The 20902-nt window shown below is 38.0% G+C and overlaps 1 protein-coding gene across 1 annotated transcript in view; it reads left to right on the top strand.

The window, feature by feature from the left end:
* The window catches only part of PREX2 (phosphatidylinositol-3,4,5-trisphosphate dependent Rac exchange factor 2), a 309933-nt gene that overhangs the window by 73380 nt on the left and 215651 nt on the right, over positions 1-20902 (top strand). The window contains exons 2-5 of the mRNA XM_040487649.1: positions 8399-8470; positions 9903-10025; positions 13149-13253; positions 19702-19803. Coding sequence (XP_040343583.1) covers positions 8399-8470; positions 9903-10025; positions 13149-13253; positions 19702-19803 — 402 coding nt within the window. The remainder of the gene's footprint in view (positions 1-8398; positions 8471-9902; positions 10026-13148; positions 13254-19701; positions 19804-20902) is intronic.

Below are 20902 nucleotides of genomic sequence, written 5' to 3'. Positions count from 1 at the left end.
AGGGAGGGAGGGAGGGGGAGAGAGAGAGAGAGAGAGAGAGAGAGAAAGAAAGAAAGAAAGAAAGAAAGAAAGAAAGAAAGAAAGAAAGAAAGAAAGAAAGAAAGAGAATCTTAGCAGGCTCTACACCCAGCACAGAACCTGACATGGGCTCAATCCCACAACCCTGAGATCATGACCCGAGCCAAAAGCCAGAGTTGATGCTTAGCCAACTGAGCTACCCAGGTTCCCTGTTCTTATTCTTTAATATTGTTTTGGCTACTCTGAGTCTTTTATCTCTCCATATAAACTTCTAATCATTTTGTTGATATCCACAAAATAACTTGCTGGAATTTTTATTAGAATTGTGTTAAATCTACAGTTCTAGTTGGGAAGAACTAGCCTCTTGATGCTATTGAGTCTTCCTATCCATGAATGTGAACTGTGTCTCCATTTATTTGGTCTTCTTTGATCATTTTTATCAGAGTTCTGTAGTGCTCCTCATTCAGATGTTATACACATTTTTTTAAGGCTTATACACAAATATTTCATTTTTTGAGGTGCTAATGTAAATGGTAGTGTGTTTAATTTCAGTTTCCACTTGTTCATTGCTGGTATAGAGGAAAGTGATTGACTTTTGTATATTAATCTTGTATCCTTCAGCCTTGCTATAAGATTTTATCAAGTTCCAGGAATGTTTAGGGTCAATTCTTTCAGATTTTCTACATAGACAATCATATCATTTATGAACAAGGAAAATTTTATTTTTCCTTTCCAATTTATATACCTATTATTTTCTTTTTTGTTTTATTGTATTAGCTAGAAAATTCAGGACAATGCTAAAAGGGAATGGTGAGAGGAGACATTCTTGCCTTGGTCTTGATTGTAGTGGGAAAGCTTCTAGTTTCTCACCATTATGTATGATGTTACCTGTAGGCTTTTTTTTTTTTTTAAGATTTTAAAAATAATGTTGAGGACATTTCTCTCTTATTAGTTTACTGAGAATATTTGTCATGACTGGGTGTTGGATTTCTCAAATGCTTTTTCTGCATCTGTTGATCATATGGATTTTTCTTCTAAGACTGGCGATGTGTTGGATTTCATTAATTGATTTTAGAATATTGAACCAGCTTTTCATACTTGGGATAAACCCCCCTTGGTTGTGATGTATAATTGTTTTTATAGTTTTTTGGCTGTTGTTTATTAATGTTTTGCTTAGAACTTTTGCATCTATATTTTTAAGAGATATTGGTCTATAGTTTTCTTGTGAATTCTTTGGTTTTGGTATTAGGGTGATGCTGGCCTCATGGAACAAGTTAGGAAAAATTTCCTCTACTATCTTCTGAAAGAGATTGTAGAGAATTGGTATAATTTATTCTTTAAATGTTTGGTAAAATTTACCAGTGAACTGATTTGGGCCTGGCACTTTCTGTCTTGGAAGGTTATTAAATATTGATTCAGTCCTTTTAATAGATAGAGTCCTGTTCATATTATATTACTCTTTGTGTGAATTTTGCCAGATTATGTTTGTCAAGGATTTGATCCATTTCATTTAGACTATCATTTGTGGGTATAACATTATCAGTGTAAGATAACTACAAAAATATCTGTAGTTGGGGGCACCTGGGTGGCTTAGTCGGTTAAGCGTCCAGCTTCAGCTCAGGTCATGAGCTCACAGTTTGTGAGTTCAAGCCCTGCATTGGGCTCTGTGCTTACAGCTCAGAGCCTGGACCCTGCTTGGAATTCTGTGTCTCCCTCTTTCTCTGCCCCTCCCCTGCTTGCACTCTCTCTCTCAAAATTAACATTAAAAATTAAAAAAAAAAATCTGTAGTTGGTAATTTCCTTGTATTTTTAATTTTGTTTATTCCCTTACCCAAATGAGTCCTGAGTGCTTGGCAGTAAAAATAAAATTGAAGAATACTTCCCTGTTTTTGGAGGTATTTGGAAACTGTAGATGGAGGCCGAAGAGTCCCATCCCATTATTAGTCTTATGCATAGAGTGGGTACTGAAAGTAATAGGGCAAAGTAGAGACATAAAAGGAAGGAAAGGAGAAGTGATGCCATGAATGTACAAGAGAAAAGTCAAATATAATTAAGTAATAGAATTGAGTGGTATAGATTTATGGTGATAAATTTTGGGCTCTGGATTTCTGAATCTCTGGAGAGCTTTGGAATCATTGCGAGGTGTTATATATATTTTTCAAATATGTGTAGATCTGTTTTTATTATCATAGTAAGTTCATTGCTTACTTTTAACACCTGGCTTCTAATGTGCCAAATACATTTATTATATTTATTGTATATTATGCCTCCCTCTACTAGAATATAAGCAGAAATTTTTGACTATTTTGTTTATTGATATATCCTATATGCCTAGAACAGTGGTTTTCAAGGTGTGCTTTGCAGTCTTTTAGGGTTTTGTGAAATCCTTCCAGGGGATATGTAAGGCGAAACTATTTTCATTGTAATCCTAAGACTTTATTTGCTTTTATTTTTTTCTGTGTGGATGCTTGCACTGATCGTGCAAAAGCAATGATGTGTAAAACTGCTGATGCTTTAATGTGAATTAAAGAGTGCCACTAAAGAGTAGTGGCACCAAATTGTACTAGGTATATTTCACTGTCACTCACTCTTGGGGGAAGGGTGGTAGAGGATTCCTGTTTCACCTAAGAGTGTTCTTGTGAAGCTGTAAAAATTATTAATTGTACTAAATTGTGACTCTTGAGCACATGCCTTTTAATATTCTGAAACAGGAAGTACACCTAAGTACTTCCACATACTCAAATATTATGGTTGTCCCCATGGACAGAATTTGTGATTGAGTTGCTATGGAACATTATATTTACTTGAAATAACAACTATGAGGTAAACTGTGGTTTTAGTTTCAGGGCACTGGAGTATTTGGCAGATAGTTTATTCAACAAAGAAAGAAGTGAACCTGTCACTTCAAGGAAAACAACTGATAGTATTTGTTGATGATGATAAATTCAAGCTTGCAAGTGAATTTAGAGTTTTAGAAAATTTACGTCTGTGAGCTGGATAGCCTCCTAATACTTAAAGACTTCTCTAGTGAGTTGGATACTGATAGTAACTAATGTGATGTGAGTTTTTTTGATATCGTATAACAAGACGTGTTAATATTTTGAAGATATATATAACTCTTAGTGAAGCATTGTTAAAAAAATTTACAGCATCAAGCATACATAAAAGATGCCTTCAAATTGCAAGATAAATCGATTGCTTTTTTAATATTTTAAAAGGCTTATTGATTTCTGAGAGAGACAGAGTGTGAGCAGTGGAGGGGCAGAGAGAGAGGGAGACACAGGATCCGAAGCAGGCTCCAGGCTCTGAGCTGTCAGCACAGAGCCTGATGCGGGGCTCAAATTCATGGACCACAAGACCATAACCTGAGCTGATGTGGGCTGCTTATTTAACCCACTGAGCCATACACGCGCCCTCAATTGGTTTTAATGTAGCAGAGTATGAAAAGTTCACTGATATGGTTGGTTTCAGATTAAAAATCATTCATTACTAACATTTAAGAAACTACCACTTACTGAGTTTTGGTGTTGTATCAAAGAAGAATACCCACAACTATCTGGAAATGTTATAGCAATGAACATATCTGTGCATCTTTTGAGAGTTATCTACTATGTGTGCCTGATGTAAAGAGTGGGGAGGACAAAAATGAATTGAGGGAGATAATTTAGTACACTGAAATCATCAACAAGTGCATTCTGAGAATAAAATCATGGATTTTATCTCCTCATGGATTTGCCTTACCTTTTGAGTAAGTGGTGGCCCAGATAGACAGACAAGGAAGAAGGGAATAGCTGTCATCTCCCTCTTACATATAATCTCCTTCCCTCTTTTAATTTATTGGTTGCAAATTTGTGACATTTTTAGCTCTCTTAAGCTTTTTTTTTTTTTTTAATTTTTTTTTTCAACATTTATTTATTTTTGCGACAGAGAGAGACAGAGCATGAACGGGGGAGGGGCAGAGAGAGAGGGAGACACAGAATCGGAAACAGGCTCCAGGCTCTGAGCCATCAGCCCAGAGCCCGACGCGGGGCTCGAACTCACGGACCGCGAGATCGTGACCTGGCTGAAGTCGGACGCTTAACCGACTGCGCCACCCAGGCGCCCCGTCTTAAGCTTTAATTAATGTATGGCATTTAACCCGTTTTACCAAATACATGATAGGAAGGAAACAACATGGAGCAAACTGAAGAGAAGATAAAGAGTTCTGCTGTCTGTGTAGGAAAACAGTAGTCCCTGACTGTAGTGGTATCTCGGAATGTGATGTGTAATCATTGTTAGGGGAATCCTGGCAGCTGAACTGCCAACACACCTGCAAGCTGGAAGGTACAAGGAGGGCCACCTGCAAACCTCACTTAGTCTGTCTTATCTCGCTGGTCTTTGCATCTCCCTAGCCTTCAGAGATTATTATGACCCATTTATGCAGATTGTGATTTTCATGGTTGGAGGGAGGGTTTTCTTGTGGGAGAGCAGAAACTCCAACTGGTTGAGTGAGAGGGTATTGTGCATAGGGTTGGAAAGCCAAGAAGTTTTCTCCATTGAGACCCACTGACTTGTTTCCTCAAAGTCTTCAGTCTTTGGAAGAAAAAACATAAAGACATTTTCATCAGATGTAGTCTCAGGACCAATTGCATCAGAATCATCTAGGGAACTTACTCAAAATACAGATTTCTGGGTCCTCAACCAATCTGCCGAATCAGACCTTCTGGGGATAGGGCCAGGGAATCTGCATTTAGAAATACTCTCCAGGGGCGCCTGGGTGGCGCAGTCGGTTAAGCGTCCGACTTCAACCAGGTCACGATCTCGCGGTCCGTGAGTTCGAGCCCCGCGTCGGGCTCTGGGCTGATGGCTCGGAGCCTGGATCCTGTTTCCGATTCTGTGTCTCCCTCTCTCTCTGCCCCTCCCCCGTTCATGCTCTGTCTCTCTCTGTCCCAAAAATAAATAAACGTAGAAATACTCTCCAAGTATTATACACAATAAAAAGTTTGAGAACCACTGGAATTTATAAGCCTTTTTCCAGTATATTTGTATCAAAATGAGGATGATCTAATTCTGATGAAATTCTGGACCAATGGGAATAAATGAATGCAGAGGTAAAACAGCATATTAAATCCTTCATGTATTTTTGTATTTAGGGTATTAATGCTTCTTTGACTGATAGGAGAAAAATTAAATGCACTAATTACTAAAGTCTGAAAGGTTGTTAAAAGACAGTTCTGAAAACAGGTTATTTTTCTTTATATTGAGGAAGGAAGACTTCTAGGTTTTGTCAAAAATGTTTTCATGATTTTGCGTTCTGGGCAAAGTATCTGAAATCTGCCTTCTCTGTGCATAAAATGAAGTTCTCAGGAAAAGAAATGCTTGATCAGAAATGCTAACAAGTTCCAGGTTATATTTCATTCACAGTTAAACAAAAAGTTTCATATTGTCACAGAGGGTGAGAAGATAAAAAGTCAGATGAAGATATAGTTTACTGTCTCAGTTTGTATGTTTCCTTCTAACTCATATTTTGATTCATTTGTACTACCTCCAAACTTTCATTTATCAGCTTCAGAATGTTACTGAGTTCAGTTCATGAAGAAAAATGTTTATAAATTTAGAGGTGAACGTTTAGTTTTGCTTGTGTGAGAGGTTACCTGTTTACTATGTGGTCAACATGAAATGTAAACTAGGCAACTAAACTACCATGTTCCTTTAAGACTAAGTAGAAAGAGGTAACAGACCATTTTTGGTATTAATACATGGAAAATATTCAACAAAACCAAAACTAAAATTAAAAATAAGATTCATACTAATTAAGATGGGCAAAGTCAGGAAATTCAGAATCTCTTTAGGTTGCCAGTTACACCTAACTATAGATAATAGTTCAAAACTCACATCGCATATCATATACACTTTCCAATGAAAGAATTAAGGTGACATTCAGTACTTTTCTATTCAGTTCATTTAATTCAGCTGACTTATTTCATTCAGTTGGATCTACTAGTACTGATGTGGTTTTGTTGTTATAGACTCTGAAACATGAACTGGTGGAATCGGGAATAGAGATGGGTCTGAAGCTAATGCTAGGAATGACATCCTGTGGCTCATTTGTTTTGTTTCTGTTAAATACTTTTGTTTTTCTTTTCACAAAAGTTATAATATGCTCGAAGCCAAATATTCTGAGCATAAGAAAGTGTATAAAGGTCATCTTTAACCACTGTTTGCATTTGGTATATGCTACATATTTTCTCAGTATGAATGCACACTACCATTACACATGTATATTTATGTGTATATAATGGCATGTAATATGTATATGTGTGTATATGTGTGTATATTAATCAGTATGCTGATTAATAAATTTTTCACCAAGCAGTATTTTATAGACATCTGTTTTATATGCACATAATTATGTATAATTTATATCACATTCTATTTGTTATTATACTTCTGCATGGTATTTTATAATTTGCATGTACCATAATATATTAAATGATTCCCTTATTGATGGGCATTAGGTTGTTTTCAGTGTTTCCACTTTTGTAATCAATATACTGTAACCCCTTGTCTGAATGTTTTCTTAGGATAAATTCCTAGAAGTAGAATTGCTGGGTTAAAGGAAATGCCCATTTAAAAATTTGAGATATATTGTTAAGTTGTATTGTCCCCAGAAATGTGCCATTTTATACTCTTACTAGCAATGTCTTAAGGATGGTAACTTTGGAACATTTGAACAATACTGGGTTGTCTTAGTCTCTTAAATCTTTGTAAGTATACCAGGTCAAACATGGGATTCTTGGGGTGCCCGGGTGGCTTATTCAGTTAAGCATCCAACTCATGGTTTCAGATCAGGTTATGATCTCACAGTTTGTGGGATCAAACCCCATGTTGGGCTTTGCACTGGCAGTGGGAGCCTGCTTGGGATTCTCTCTCTCCCTTTTTTCTCTGCCTCTGTCTCTCTCTCTCAAAATAAATAAATAAACATTAAAGTGGGATTCTTACCTTAATCTTCATTTGTTTGATGTAGTTTCCAGAGACTCCTTGGAGCCTCTGTGTATTCTGGGGATTGGTGAGCTATGCAGTCAGACCCTGACTTGGCAGGTAGTGGCTGAAGTTCTTAAGACAAACAGGGAAGGCAATGATCTCACCTGATCACTAGATAGTTAATGAACGATGTCTTAAAGACACAAACCAGATTTGCTGGATGGAAAGTCACTTCTCCTTTTCCTTCCAAACCTTCTCTTTTAAGACCCAGTGTAAACAACTCTTTCTGCTTTTTTCCTTTGCAAAAATAGTAGTGTATTTAGTCATGAGTCCAAGCTTAATGACTTGTCAAGAAGAGTCCAGATCTTTGAAATACTAATGAACTTATTTGCCTACCATAGGGCTATGGAGAGCCCTGACCTGATCCCAGGAATACCAAATCCATCTTTCTAAAACTTGGGGGAGGGAGTAAGAGAGGAAGAGAAATCCCTCCATTCCTTCTTGAAGAGTCACTTTCTCTCTTCCTCTTTCACTGACTATCTCTCTCTCTTCCTCCCTACCTCCTTCTTTCAATCTCTCTCAGTTCCAAAAAGGTCACTGGAATTTCTGACCCTTTGTTTTTTATCAGAAATCTCATTTTTCATTAGAGTTTGGTCTTGTGCTTCATAAGACTTAGAAGTTTAGGAAACATTTGACTCTTTTTTCCCCTTAAGTGTATTTATTTACTTAGAGCACACAAAAGTGCTCATGTGTAAGTGGCAGAGGAACAGAGAGAAAGGGAGAGAGAGAGAGAATCCCAAGCAGGCTCCCCGTTGTCAGCTGAGAGTCCGTTGTGGGGTTTGATCTCACAAATCGTGAGATCATGACCTGAGCCAAAATTAAGAATCGGACATTTAGGGGCGCCTGGGTGGCGCAGTCGGTTAAGCGTCCAACTTCAGCCAGGTCACGATCTCGCGGTCCGTGAGTTCGAGCCCCGCGTCTGGAGCCTGTTTCCGATTCTGTGTCTCCCTCTCTCTCTGCCCCTCCCCCGTTCATGCTCTGTCTCTCTCTGTCCCAAAAATAAATAAACGTTGAAAAAAAAAAAAGAATCGGACATTTAACTGATTGAGCCCCCCAGGCTCCCCCAAAACATTGGACTCTTAAGTGTTTACCACAGAACATTGAGATCCTGGTGGATAAATTTAAATTCATATATACATGGTCACTTTTGGTCTTGCCCCCAAATGCAGGATAAAATCCCCAGGTAGGAACCACAGTGAACAAGAGTTTAACCTTTTACAACAAAACTATTATATTCAATAGTTATTAGAGTTTTAAACTTTGGTTTCCTGTAAAACAGAATTAGTTCTCTTCAACACTCTGTTGTTTTATTAACCTAATGTCACCTTCAAAATATCTTTTTTTTTGTTTCATGCAGGCGTTCTTACACCGGATGAACCAGTGCGCTGCATCAAAAATTGACAAAAATGTAACAGAAGAAACAGTGAAGGTGAGGAGTTGCAGTTTGCCCTCAACACAAGCACACCTTCTCCTCAGATAAGATTTTATCTGTGGGATGTTACTTGAGTGTTCTTCAGCTTACCGGTACCAGCAGAAGCTCTGTGCCAGGCACTTGTGTGGGCGACGCTGAGAAAAAGGGAAATGATGTCGGGAAAAGAAACAGAGGGTTATGATGATGACATAGAAGACTGGAGAGGTTTTCTTTTTGTTTGTTTTTTTTGTTTTTTTTGTTTTTTTTGTTTTTTTTGTTTTTTTTTGCCAAGGCATTAGGGCAGTTTGAAAAACGGAAGGAAAACAAACCCAGACTGAGAACCTCAGAGTCCGTGAGAGGGAGGGAGCAGAGTTGTGTGTGTAAGAGGAAGGCAAGAGGTGGACAGATGCAACTTCCAGTCTCCGATCTCTAAAGAACAAATGATTTGGGTGGTTCATTGGTGCAGAAAAAGTTAGCATAATATCTTTGACTCAGAAACAAATGGATAAGAATTTCCTGTTAAGCTGCAGGGAAGGAAAATTAGGAGGAGGTTTGTAAAGGGGGAGGAGATAAATGAAAATTAATTGTACTATTGTTATTACTCATTTAAGTTCTACAAATCATCATTGATGTTTATTTTTTGGTGCTGATTTGCTGTTTTACTTTACTAAAAATAGAAAAAAATCCAAGGATTTTTTAGGCCCTTCCGAGTATTTTTTTCATAAGTTAAATACTAACTTTCCAATTCTCCTCACCGTGGGAGCATTTTAGTTTGTGTGCTTTTGGTGGAAAGCAAAAGACAAGTGTCTGTATTATTCAGATGGCTTGAGGATGCTTTGTCTCTCGTATTGGGAAACTCCGGACAGAAGAAAAGGTTCAGGACCTGTGGCTCAGGGAGGTCCATAAGGTTGCCAGGTTCTCTGTAGCTCTTCACTTTGACATCCAGGTTATCAGCTTGGCCGTGGACTGGCTCCTCCCGCAGCTGCAAAATGACCCTGTAGCTGTCCCAGCTGTCACTTCCGGACACAGCACCTTGCCAGAGGGGGGAAAAGGGTGGTCCATTCCAGGATGCCTTTCTAGAGAGTAAAGAAATCCTTGTCCCACACAGCCTGCCAGCAAATCCGCCTGCGCAATTTTACCTGCCGCCCCTTTTCGCTAATAGGGTGGGGACTGTCCTGCTTGGATTTAGTCACTTAGGCTTTTCCTGAGAGCCAGGAATAGGTTCCTGATTCCCAGAGTTGTGTGGGGGTGGAGAGGATGTCCAGACAAAATTGACACTCTGCTGACTGGCTTGCTATGCCCTAAAGTTTTCAGCTTGGAGATAGAATACTGTACTCTTACGGACTTGTGTGTTTTTTTGTTTTTTGTTTTTGTTTTGTTTGTTCGGTTTTTTTTTTTAGTTGTTTTTGTTTTTAACCTGCTTCACTATTGCACTTACATGTATTTGCAGATGCTGTTCTCAAACATTGAAGATATCCTTGCCGTACATAAGGAATTTTTAAAAGTTGTGGAAGAATGCCTACATCCAGAACCTAATGCTCAGCAAGAAGTGGGAACCTGCTTTCTTCACTTTGTAGGATAAATTTCTGTTTATTTTAAAAGCTCTTTCCCCCTAGATTTTAAGGTCTAGCGTTTGGCACAAGGGAATGTGGGAATTCAGCCTTAGAAGCAAAATGTGACACCAAAAGTTTGGGGTCTTTTAAGGCCAATGAAATCTTCCACTTAGAGCCAGAAAGGGGTGAGGGCCTCACATCATCCATTTTATTCAGTGAAGAATAAACAGCCTTTTCTTTTCCCCAACAAGTTAGTTCTTCGCATGCTCTGTAGCTTTGAATTCTAATGAATATTCAGGCTGTTCATAATGAATGGATTTTTATGTTTCTCTCAAACATAGAGCATTTCCCTTTTGAGGCAGAAAATCCTTACTCTTATAATGGCGTGATGAGCCTTTTGTTAGTCAGAATGTTCCCGTTTTAATCGACTGGTGACAAACCTGCGGGTGGACAAACCTATTCACTCTAGGTACACATATGCCTGAATCTCAGTTTTTCTCAAGGATGGTTCCTCAGAAGGTCGTACTGAGCCGTGCAGAAGAATAGCCAGTCAGTATTCTGGTGTTTCAAATCATACGTCATGATTGTGTGATCATTTCCATCCCTCTGGACACGGCAGTTGAAATTATTTGTGCAGTCAATTTGCAAAGTAAAAAGTCACCTGAAAATGAAAATTGTTTTTAGAACTTAGGGCATTCATACTAAAAATAAAAATAGTACTGCTGTATATATATTCCACTGATGCTTATTTTCAGAATACCAATCTGAATCCATTTATGTATCAAAATGCTATATAATTAATGTTTTATTTAAAAATATCAAAGTGTTTTGTCAAAGAAATCAATTTTTGTTTATTTTGATTTCTTTTTTTTAAGTTTATTTATTTTTGAGAGAGAGAGAGAGCGCAAGCAGAGAGAGGGAGAGAGAGAGAATCCCAAGCAGGTTCTGCACTGTCAGTGCAGAGCCCAACGTGGGACTCGAGCCCACAGACCATGAGATCATGACCTGAACCAAAACCAAGAGTCAGATGCTTAACCAAGAGCCACCCAGATGCCCCAGTTTTTGTTTGTTTTTATTTCTATTTAACCTTTGGGGAGCCTGGGTGGCTTAGTCAGTTAACCATCTGACTTCGGCTCAGGTCATGATTCACAGCTCGTCAGTTTGAGCCCCGTGTCAGTCTCTGTGCTGACAGCTCAGAGCCTGGAGCCTGCTTCGGATTCTGTCTACTTCTCTTTCTGCCCTTCCCCCACTTGTGCTCTGTCTCTCTCTTTGTCAAAAATAAATAAACATTAAAAAAATGTTTTTATTCCTATTTAACTTTTATAAAGGTAACCATATGTAGTTTCTAGATCTATATTTCTATATGTAGTGAGCAGACTCTGCATATGTTTTTTTAATAATCAGGATATATTTCATAAAGATAATTATATTAAAAGGAGAAGCTCCTTGGACATAGCAAGATCAAGCTGTGCTTTCCTTGGGCATGACTGGAAACCACGCATGTTTGTGTCCACTTAATCCAGACTGTTCCTTTTCATGAAAGAATTCAAATCTTCTGCCAGCTGGAGTATTTGCTCTTTCAGTCCATTCCTGCACATGGGAATCTTGCACTCTGACATCCATTTCCTCAGTAACACACTATGAATCTGTCATCTGTGAATTTACTCAACTATTTCTGAAGCTTGTTTCATTCTGGGTCATATCATCTCTTGAAATAAGTAATTCAATACATTTTCTATTGGCTGTATAAAATAACACTCAGTGTTGCTTTCCAGATGCCTGTCTTTGAAATTTTAGAGGATATACTCCTATTCTAATATAGATCAACACATTTTCTGTGTCTTCCTCTTATTGGTACTGCTTTGATAGATATGAATCATGGCCACTTGGAGAAAAATCTAGTGATGGAAGGATACTTAGAGATCATGATGGTGAAAAGACTCCCTTTTTGAAAGTATCCCTTTGTAGCAAATATGAAGGTTGTTTCCACTTTTTTCTGCTTGACCACTTTCAGTGACAGCTCTAACCATTAGAAAATCTTTATGCTTTGCAACTATGTGGATGGAACTGGAGGGTATTATGCTAAGTGAAATTAGAGAAAAAAATCATAGAACTTCACTCATATGAGGACCTTAGGAGACAAAACAGATGAACATAAGGGAAGGGAAACAAAAATAATATAAAAACAGGGAGGGGGACAAAACAGAAGAGACTCATAAATATGGAGAACAAACTGAGGGTTATGGGAGGGGTTGTGGGAGGAGGGATGGGATAAATGGGTAAGCGGAACTAAGGAATCTACTCCTGAAATCATTGTTGCACACTATATGCTAACTAATTTGGATGTAAATTAAAAAAATTTTTTTTTTTAAAAAGACAAAAAAAAAAAAAAGAAAAAATCTTTATGTTAATCTTGAATCTGCCTACCCACTGCCCATCAGTGCCCTTGCAGTTTCTACCCAGTGGTCCCAGTTTTATGTTTAGGGTTGTAAATCCTTTACAATAAAACAGCTATCTGAAAGTAGCTACCATTTCCTTACTATACTAACAAATACCTCTTTTTGAACTGACCTCTCATATGTAGTGTCTTCACAGTCCATCATCACTTGTTATCTTAGTCACCTGTTGCTGAGTATTTTCCTGTTTGTCTGTGTCCCTCTTAAACACGACTGTCCAGATTGGTGCATATGAACCGCAGGGTACTACGTTTCTTTATTCCTATATAATCTGGCACATGCTTTTCCCTCTATCCCAAAAGCTTCCTTCTCTCTCCCTGCCTGGGAATGATGGATTCATCTCTCTGGACCTTGCACAGATACTATTTTTTTTTCTTTTTTAAAGCTATACCTGAGTCCTCTCAGTAAAGCTAAGTAGTCTCTTCTTTGTAATTGCTACCATTTAGTTCATTTACTTCTTACTGCATACATCATATTGGAGTCTGGTTAATATAACCTATCCTTTTCCTTAGGCTATTCTTAATGGGTCAGAGAAAATCAATGACTAGAATGTATTTATACATATACACACAGTAGAGCTCCCAAAATATAGTAAACACTATAAGTTTGTTCATAAACATCACACAGAGTTAGTATCTTAAAATGGCTAATAAAATGACTCTAACTTATCCTTACTCGAATTCACAGAAAGACAAGTTTCGTATCTATGATGAATACTGTAGTAACCATGAGAAGGCCCAAAAATTGCTTCTTGAACTTAACAAAATAAGAACAATCCGCACATTTCTTTTGGTAAGTATATATTTAAGTGTTACCACATGCTGTGATTTGTTGATAGGCTCACTAAGAGCCAAGGGCTAGCACAAGTGTAGTGTAAAAACTACTTGTGGGGCAATGCTTTAAACACATCCAGGCTAGGAGGCTAGAGTCCTTTGATAAACGTAAGAAGTGAGACTTGGCAGTAGCATATGGATGAGAAAACGTTGATAATACCTTCTCCTGGTTGACTGTGAATTGTTTGTGAGAACCACAGGTTCCTAGCGAGGAAGACATTTATGCTAGAGTTCATCATTGCTTTTATATCCCTCAACTCTGTAAGGTTTCATTTATTTCTGCTAAGGGAGCTATAAGTAGGGCAGTCACAGGAAGGAAACACATCATGGGTACGGTAGAAAAGACATTTAAAGATTGACTTTTCTCCTATGTGCATTCCTTATTCACTTTATTTAATTTCTTTACAATAGCACAAGTAAATGCATATTTTGGCAATAATTTGGGCAACTTAATTGCTGGGGAGGAAGACACTGTAAGTGTTCAATTCAGTAATATTCAGCAAATTGTAGAGTGGGGCATCTGTCCCATTACCCACTTTTAGAGATTCCCAGCACCCCGGAAAGTCCCTCATGCCTGTTTACAGCCCATCTCCACAACCACCATTAGCTCCAGGAAGTTATTGGTTTAATTTCCGTCTCCATAGATTTCCCTTTTCTAGATATTGCATATCAATGGAATCCTACAATGTAACGTTTTTTATACCTGGCTTCTTTTACTGAGTAAAATGCTTTTGAGATTCATCCTTGTTGAAGCATATATACATATTCCATTCATTTTTATTACTGAATGGTGTTCTGTTGTATGGATATACCATATTTTGTTTATCCACTTGCCAGTATGTGACCATTGGGTGAACAGATGACTGTGATTAATGATGGACCTTGAAGATACTACACGTGAGACATCATTTCAGAGAGAGATATTTGTTAGTATAGAAAAGCCAGGAAATTCAGTTTGGGCTATCGTAAACAATGCTGTTATGAACATACATGTACAAGTCTTCATCTGGATATTTTCATTCTCTTGGGTAGATGCTAAGAGTGGAATTGCTAGGTCATAGTAAGTTTATGTTTAACTTTAAGAAGCTGCCAAAGTGGCTGTACCATATCCACCAGCAATGTATGAGAACTGCGGTTTCTGTCTTTGCCCAATACATGGTATTACCAGTTCCAATTATAGCTGTGCTAGTGGATGTGTAGTTTATCTGAAGGTGATTTTTATTTGCATTTCTCTCATGACCAATGATATCAAGCATGCTTTCGTGTTCTTGTTAGCAATTCACATATCCTGTTTGGTGAAATGCTTATTCAAATCTTATGTTCATTTTTGAGTTGAGATGTTTATCTTATATTGAGCTATAATTGTTTTTTATTTTGGATACAGCTCCTATATCTGATATGTAATTTGTAAATGTTTCTTACCAGTGTGGTTTGTTCATTTAAAAAATATTATCTTTTGAAAACAAAAGTCTGACATTTTTTTGAAGTCCAACTTATTAATTTTTGTCCATATGAACATGTTTTTGTTATATTTGAGAAATCTGTATTCAGGTCTTATACTTACTTTGTTAAGTTTATTCCCAAGTATTTTACTCTTTTTGATGCTGTTGTGATTGGAATTGTCTTAATTTCATTTTTGGATTGTTCGTTGCTGCCACATAAATGTTTAACTGTTATTTAGTTTTGCTCTATGTATATTTTTGTATCTTGTGGTTTAAAGTCATGTGTTAGTTCTAGTAGTTTTTTTTTTTTTGTAGATTCTTTAAGATATTTTACATATCGGATCATGTCATCTGAGAGTAAAGACAGTTTTACTTTTCCTTTTCAATATGGATTCCCACCCCCCCAACCTGGCTTTTTGCACTGACTGGTTAGAACCAGTATATTGTTGAATAAAAGTGTTTAGAACAGATACTTCTGCCTTGTTTCTGATTATAGGGGGAAATCATTCAGTTTTTCATCATTAAGTATGTTAGCTGTGGGTTTCTTCATAGATGTCCTTCTCAGGTTGAGGAAGTTCCATTATATTCATAGTTGGTTGAGAGTTTTTTATTGTGACCTTTTTGCCTTTTCTAATACAGGTGTTTAAAGCTAAGAATTTTGCCCTGTACACTGCTTTAGTTTGATTCCATAAATTTTGACACGTGTTTTTATTACTCAGTTTTTGAAAATGTCTAGTTTCCTTTGTTATATCTTTAGTCTTTTTTAAGTTTTCTAAAAATTTTATTTATTCTTGAGAGAGAGAAAGCATGCGAACATATGAACAGGGGAGGGGCAGAGAGAGAGGGAGAAGGAGAACCCAAGCAGGCTCTGCACTGTCAGTGAGGAGTCTGTGGCTGGGGCTTGAACTCCCGAGCCGTGAGATCATGACCTGGCTTAACTGACTGAGCCACCCAGGCATCCCTAGTCTGTTCTTTATTTAGAAGTTTGTCTTGGGGCGGGGGGTAATTCTGCATGGACTTGTGTTTCTGCACATTTTCTGAGCAGTGGAACTGACTGCCTTTGTTTGGGCCTATCTTTTAACGTTTATTTATTTTTGGGACAGAGAGAGACAGAGCATGAACGGGGGAGGGGCAGAGAGAGAGGGAGACACAGAATCGGAAACAGGCTCCAGGCTCTGAGCCATCAGCCCAGAGCCCGACGCGGGGCTCGAACTCACGGACCGCGAGATGGTGACCTGGCTGAAGTCGGACGCTTAACCGACTGCGCCACCCAGGCGCCCCTGGGCCTATCTTTTAAAAGATGTTTGTACCATGAACAGCCGCAGAAGGTAGAGATATTCTCTTTGTCCTCAGCAGTGGGCAGTGATGCCTGCTGCCATCATAAGAGATGCATGTTTCATAGCCTCCGCTCTCCCCCTCCTGTTATACATGTGCATGGGTCATCTGGTCTTCTTTGTCTTGCATGTGGGAGCTGGGGCTTGGGAAACTGGCCCCAAAATAGTGATTCTCTGGCTCCTGGTATTGTTGTAAAGAAGAAAAAAAAAAAGGTCCTATATCCCTGTCCTAGGAGTTTTATGTGTTCTTCTAGCATCTGTAAATATGTGGCAAGTTAACTTTTTAGCTTGCAGCTAGGGTAAAATCTTAGAATCATCACAGTTTTACCATTCTGTTATTTTATTTCCCAGTATGGGAATTTTTCAAATATCTTCCTGTAGTTGATTTTTTTAAATTTAATTCCATTCTGGTTAGAGAACATACTTAAACCATTTAAATCCTTTTAAATTCATGAAGACATTTTTATAGCTTAGCATATGGTCTGTCCTGGAATTTCTTTTTTTCTCTGTATGTTCCATGTGTGCTTAAAAATGGCATATTCTGCTGCTGTTGGGTGGAATGTTCTATAAGTGTTAGGTCATTTGGGGTGCCTGGGTGTCTCAGTCGGTTAAGTGTCATCCAACTTTGGCTCAGGTCATGATCTCATGGTTCATGAGTTCGAGCCCCGCATCGGGCTCTCTGCTGTCAGCACAGACCCTGGAGCCTGCTTCAGATTCTGTGCCTCTCTCTTTCTCTGTTCTTCCCCACTCATGCTTTGTCTCTCTTCCACTCTCAAAAATAAATAAACATTAAAAAAATTTTAAATGTTAGGTCATTTATGTTTGTAGTCCTTTCCTTTAGGTGTTCAGTCAGTTACTGAGAGTGGGATATTGAAATCTACGGGTATAATTATTAAATTGTCTATTTTCCTTTCAATTATGTCAGTTTCTGTTTTATATGTTTTGGGGCCCTGTTTTTAAATATGTATTCATTTAAAGTGCTTGCATTTGTATTTCTACTTATCATAAAATGTTTTTCTTTGTCCCTAGCGGTATTTCTTTTCTTAAAATCTATTTTGCCTGATATTATTATAGCCATGACAGCTCTCATACTGTTTGTATGTTATATCTTCTTCCGTTATTTCACTTAACAAGATATTTGTGTCTTTAAATCAAAAACATGCCTCTGAGAAACAGTATATGGTCAGATCTTGCTTTTTTATCCAGTCTGACGATCTCTGCCTTTTGATTGGAGATGTTCAGTTCATTGACCTTCAATGTAATTATTGATATTATTTGTTGATATGTACCATTTTATTGTTTTTTCTATATGTGTGGTTCTGTTATTGTTCCTTTGTTCCTCTTTTACCTTCCTTGGTATACTGTTTTACTTCCTTTGTTGGCTTTTTTAAACTACATTTTTTAAGTTTTTTAGCAGGGAAGTGATTGCTCTTACAACAATATGTTCTCACAAATCGTAATTTATCAAGTCTATTTCCTAAAGTTGGTTATTTTTGTTTTGTTTTGTTTTTAGTAACTTTCCTTGACTTAATTTGAGAACCTGTGACTGTTTTGTGACTCTTGACTGTGCAGCTGATATCTCTACCCAGTTTTATGTCTTATAAGTTAGCCGTTCTTTTTAGGAGTCCTATGCCACTGAAATCTTAGGGCTTTTTATAAAGTGTTAGAACTCTGCTATCTTACTAAATCCATTCTGTTCTCAGCGCAGTTGACTCTTTGTTCACATTGGTCTAGTTTATTGTTTGAATTGTGTCAAGCCACACCAGAAAATTCTCAAGAGTTCTGGTTTTAGATGAGTCTACAGCCATAGTCTGGTAGGAAACCTGACTTTTTTATAATTCTTGCCCTGGCACTGAGTGGCCACTAATTATCTGAATGACTTTAGGAAATTCATTACATCACTGGTGTCATGTTCCATATCCATAAAATGAGGATAATAGTAATTATCCTTTGAAAAACAGGTAAGAGTTTACAGATTTGTTGATGGTATTATTTGGGGCACTTGAATATGCTGCCACCTCAGTAAGTTTTCATGATCAGGGAAATCTCTGGGAGCTCATTTAGGAGACATTCTTTGTGTATATGTTAGAAGAGAGCTGGCTTTCATAAGCCAGTCTAAAGTGGCAGCCAACCCCTGCTATTATGAAGACAGTTCCTAATCCGTACAGTACAAATAGACAAGGAAATAAAAGTGCGTTAGGCAGTCATGAGTTTCTTAAGGTACTTCAACCCAGAGCTAGGAAAAGGGGGTGGCCACATTTATAGGAATGCTAACTCCTACTGGAATACTGACATCACTGGAAATCTAGTGAGATGTACATAGTTGTGTTTCATACAGTTGCTCTGGGGACAATGTCATGCAGAGTTGGAAAGAATATTTTGATAAACTGATTGTAATAGGGGATGAAGCCCCTCAAAGAGCATGCTTGAGTCAGAACACTTATTTGCTGTTCTGACTTCTAAGTGTCTGGGGGAAGTTAAAGTCATGGCATTAGTTGTGCTGACTTGAATACACAAATTGGAGCTAAAGCCAAGTTGTTCATGACAGCGGGCAGGGGGTTCTGCTGTTACCCTCAGCCTTTCCTTTTCATCCTTTCCTGCTCGGCACTTGGTCTGTCTTCTCGATGAATACAGGACAGTAGTTTTAAAATGGTAGTATAAAGGTAGCTAAATGATAATAGATATTTGAGGGGCCCTTTTCTCCCTTCATTACATATTTATGCCTGTTTTCTCTATGCCAGTTACTCTGATAGCCACTGCAGAAACTGGTTTTGGCATCAATTTCCAATCTTTTTTTTTTCTTTTGGTATTGATACTTAAACCATTAAATAAAGACCAGATGCTTAAGAGGCTATAGGCTTTTTTTTTTTTTTTTTTTAATCAGAGTTGATTTCCTCTTCCCTTTCATCTTTCTCTGATTGCTAATTTTGAGAATGTCTCCATTCCTCTTGCCTCTCTGGAGATCATATCTGACCTCCTCTGCGACTGGCTGGCCAGTGTCATTGGTGAGGTAGTATAGCTAACAGTGACTTAGCAATCACTGGTTGAAACACGCCAAGTTTACAGACAGGAAAACTAGCATTCTGAAATCAGCCCAAGTTACGTCACTAGTCAGTGGCAGAGCACGTATAGAACCCAATTGTCTCTAGGCCTGCTCTTTACAACACAACACCACACCATGACTCAACTACAACGCAACTCCCTTTATAAGCAGCATTGATCTCTATGTATACTTGTGTCTGTCTACCTATTATTTATTTACCCATCAATCCATTCATCCCTCCATCCATCCATTCATCCACCCATCCACTCACCCATCCATCCATTCCTTCATTCCTCCATGTCTATCCTATTTCTTTGTCTTCAGACTTCATACTCAGAAAAATATATATAAATTAATTTCCAAGATATGTATTCAAAACACATTTTGGTTTCTAAACCAATATGAAATGTGAAGTATTTGTTTTTGTCTTCTGTAAATGTTATTTGTGATTGCATGGGCTCATCTCTGAGAAAGAAGCTATGTAGAGATAAGCTTTGACAAAGTTTCAGCAGAAAATTTTATGATAGAAGATCGTGTCACAGCTTTGACTTTAAAAAGTGTAATTAATTGTTTTTACTTCCACTTCAGAACTGTATGCTACTCGGAGGACGGAAGAACACAGATGTTCCCCTGGAAGGATATTTAGTAACACCGATACAAAGAATTTGCAAGTATCCTCTCCTTTTGAAGGTATTTTATGTGTTTATTTCACTGTAGAATTTTCCTTGTATCTGCATATTTTGCAGATGGTATTTAAAAGGTTTTTTTTTTAAAAATAATCTGACTTTTGGGGCGCCTGGGTGGCGCAGTCGGTTAAGCGTCCGACTTCAGCCAGGTCACGATCTCGCGGTCCGTGAGTTCGAGCCCCGCGTCGGGCTCTGGGCTGATGGCTCAGAGCCTGGAGCCTGTTTCCGATTCTGTGTCTCCCTCTCTCTCTGCCCCTCCCCCGTTCATGCTCTGTCTCTCTCTGTCCCAAAAATAAATAAACGTTGAAAAAAAAAATTTAAATAATCTGACTTTTGTTTTGTTTTCTTTTTTCTTTTTTTTTTTGAGACCAAGCACATGAGTGGGGGGATAAGGGCAGAGGGAGAGAGAGAGAGAGAGAGAGAGAGAGAGAGAGAGAGAGAATGAGAATCTCAAACAGGCTCCATGCCCAGTGTGGAGCCCAATACGGGGCTCAATCTCAAAACTAAGATCGTGACCTGAGCCAAAATCAAGAGTTGGGCACTCAACTGACTGAGCCATGCAGGCACCCCTAAATAATCTGACTTTCTAAAGAAAAGGCAGATCATAGTTATTAGGGGAAAATGGCTATTTTGTCACATATATATGGAGTAGGAAACAGATCTTTTGGCAAAAGAGACTTTGTAGAGTACTTTATAGACTTTGCTCCTTGTAGAAAATATATTTGTTTGAGTTTTATTGAGAGTTAATGCGTTAGTTTCAAGATAATCCATTAAGTACCTTATGACCAGTTTATATAGCACTTTATGTACAGGGTTCTTTATCTTAAGTAAATCCACTGTGGGCATATGATTTGATAGTCCCTAAAAATGGTGACTTCTTGATACTAATGAAGTTAAAGTCAAAGTTACATAATTTCAGAGCTTGATATTTAAATTTATATTACAGGGAATGGTGTGGGTCACATGGGACAATAAATGATAGGAATGACAGTGATAAGCAAACACTACTTCTGGAAGACAGGACATGCCCCATTAATGGCTGTAGGTCCATTGCCTCATTATAATGACCCAAAGTTTTATTCTGAAAAACATACTATAATGTC

This window comes from Herpailurus yagouaroundi, unplaced genomic scaffold, assembly GCF_014898765.1.
Source record: "Herpailurus yagouaroundi ecotype Mexico unplaced genomic scaffold, PumYag 165, whole genome shotgun sequence".
NCBI classification, from domain to species: domain Eukaryota; kingdom Metazoa; phylum Chordata; class Mammalia; order Carnivora; family Felidae; genus Herpailurus; species Herpailurus yagouaroundi.
This window is presented reverse-complemented; position numbering and strand designations above follow the sequence as displayed.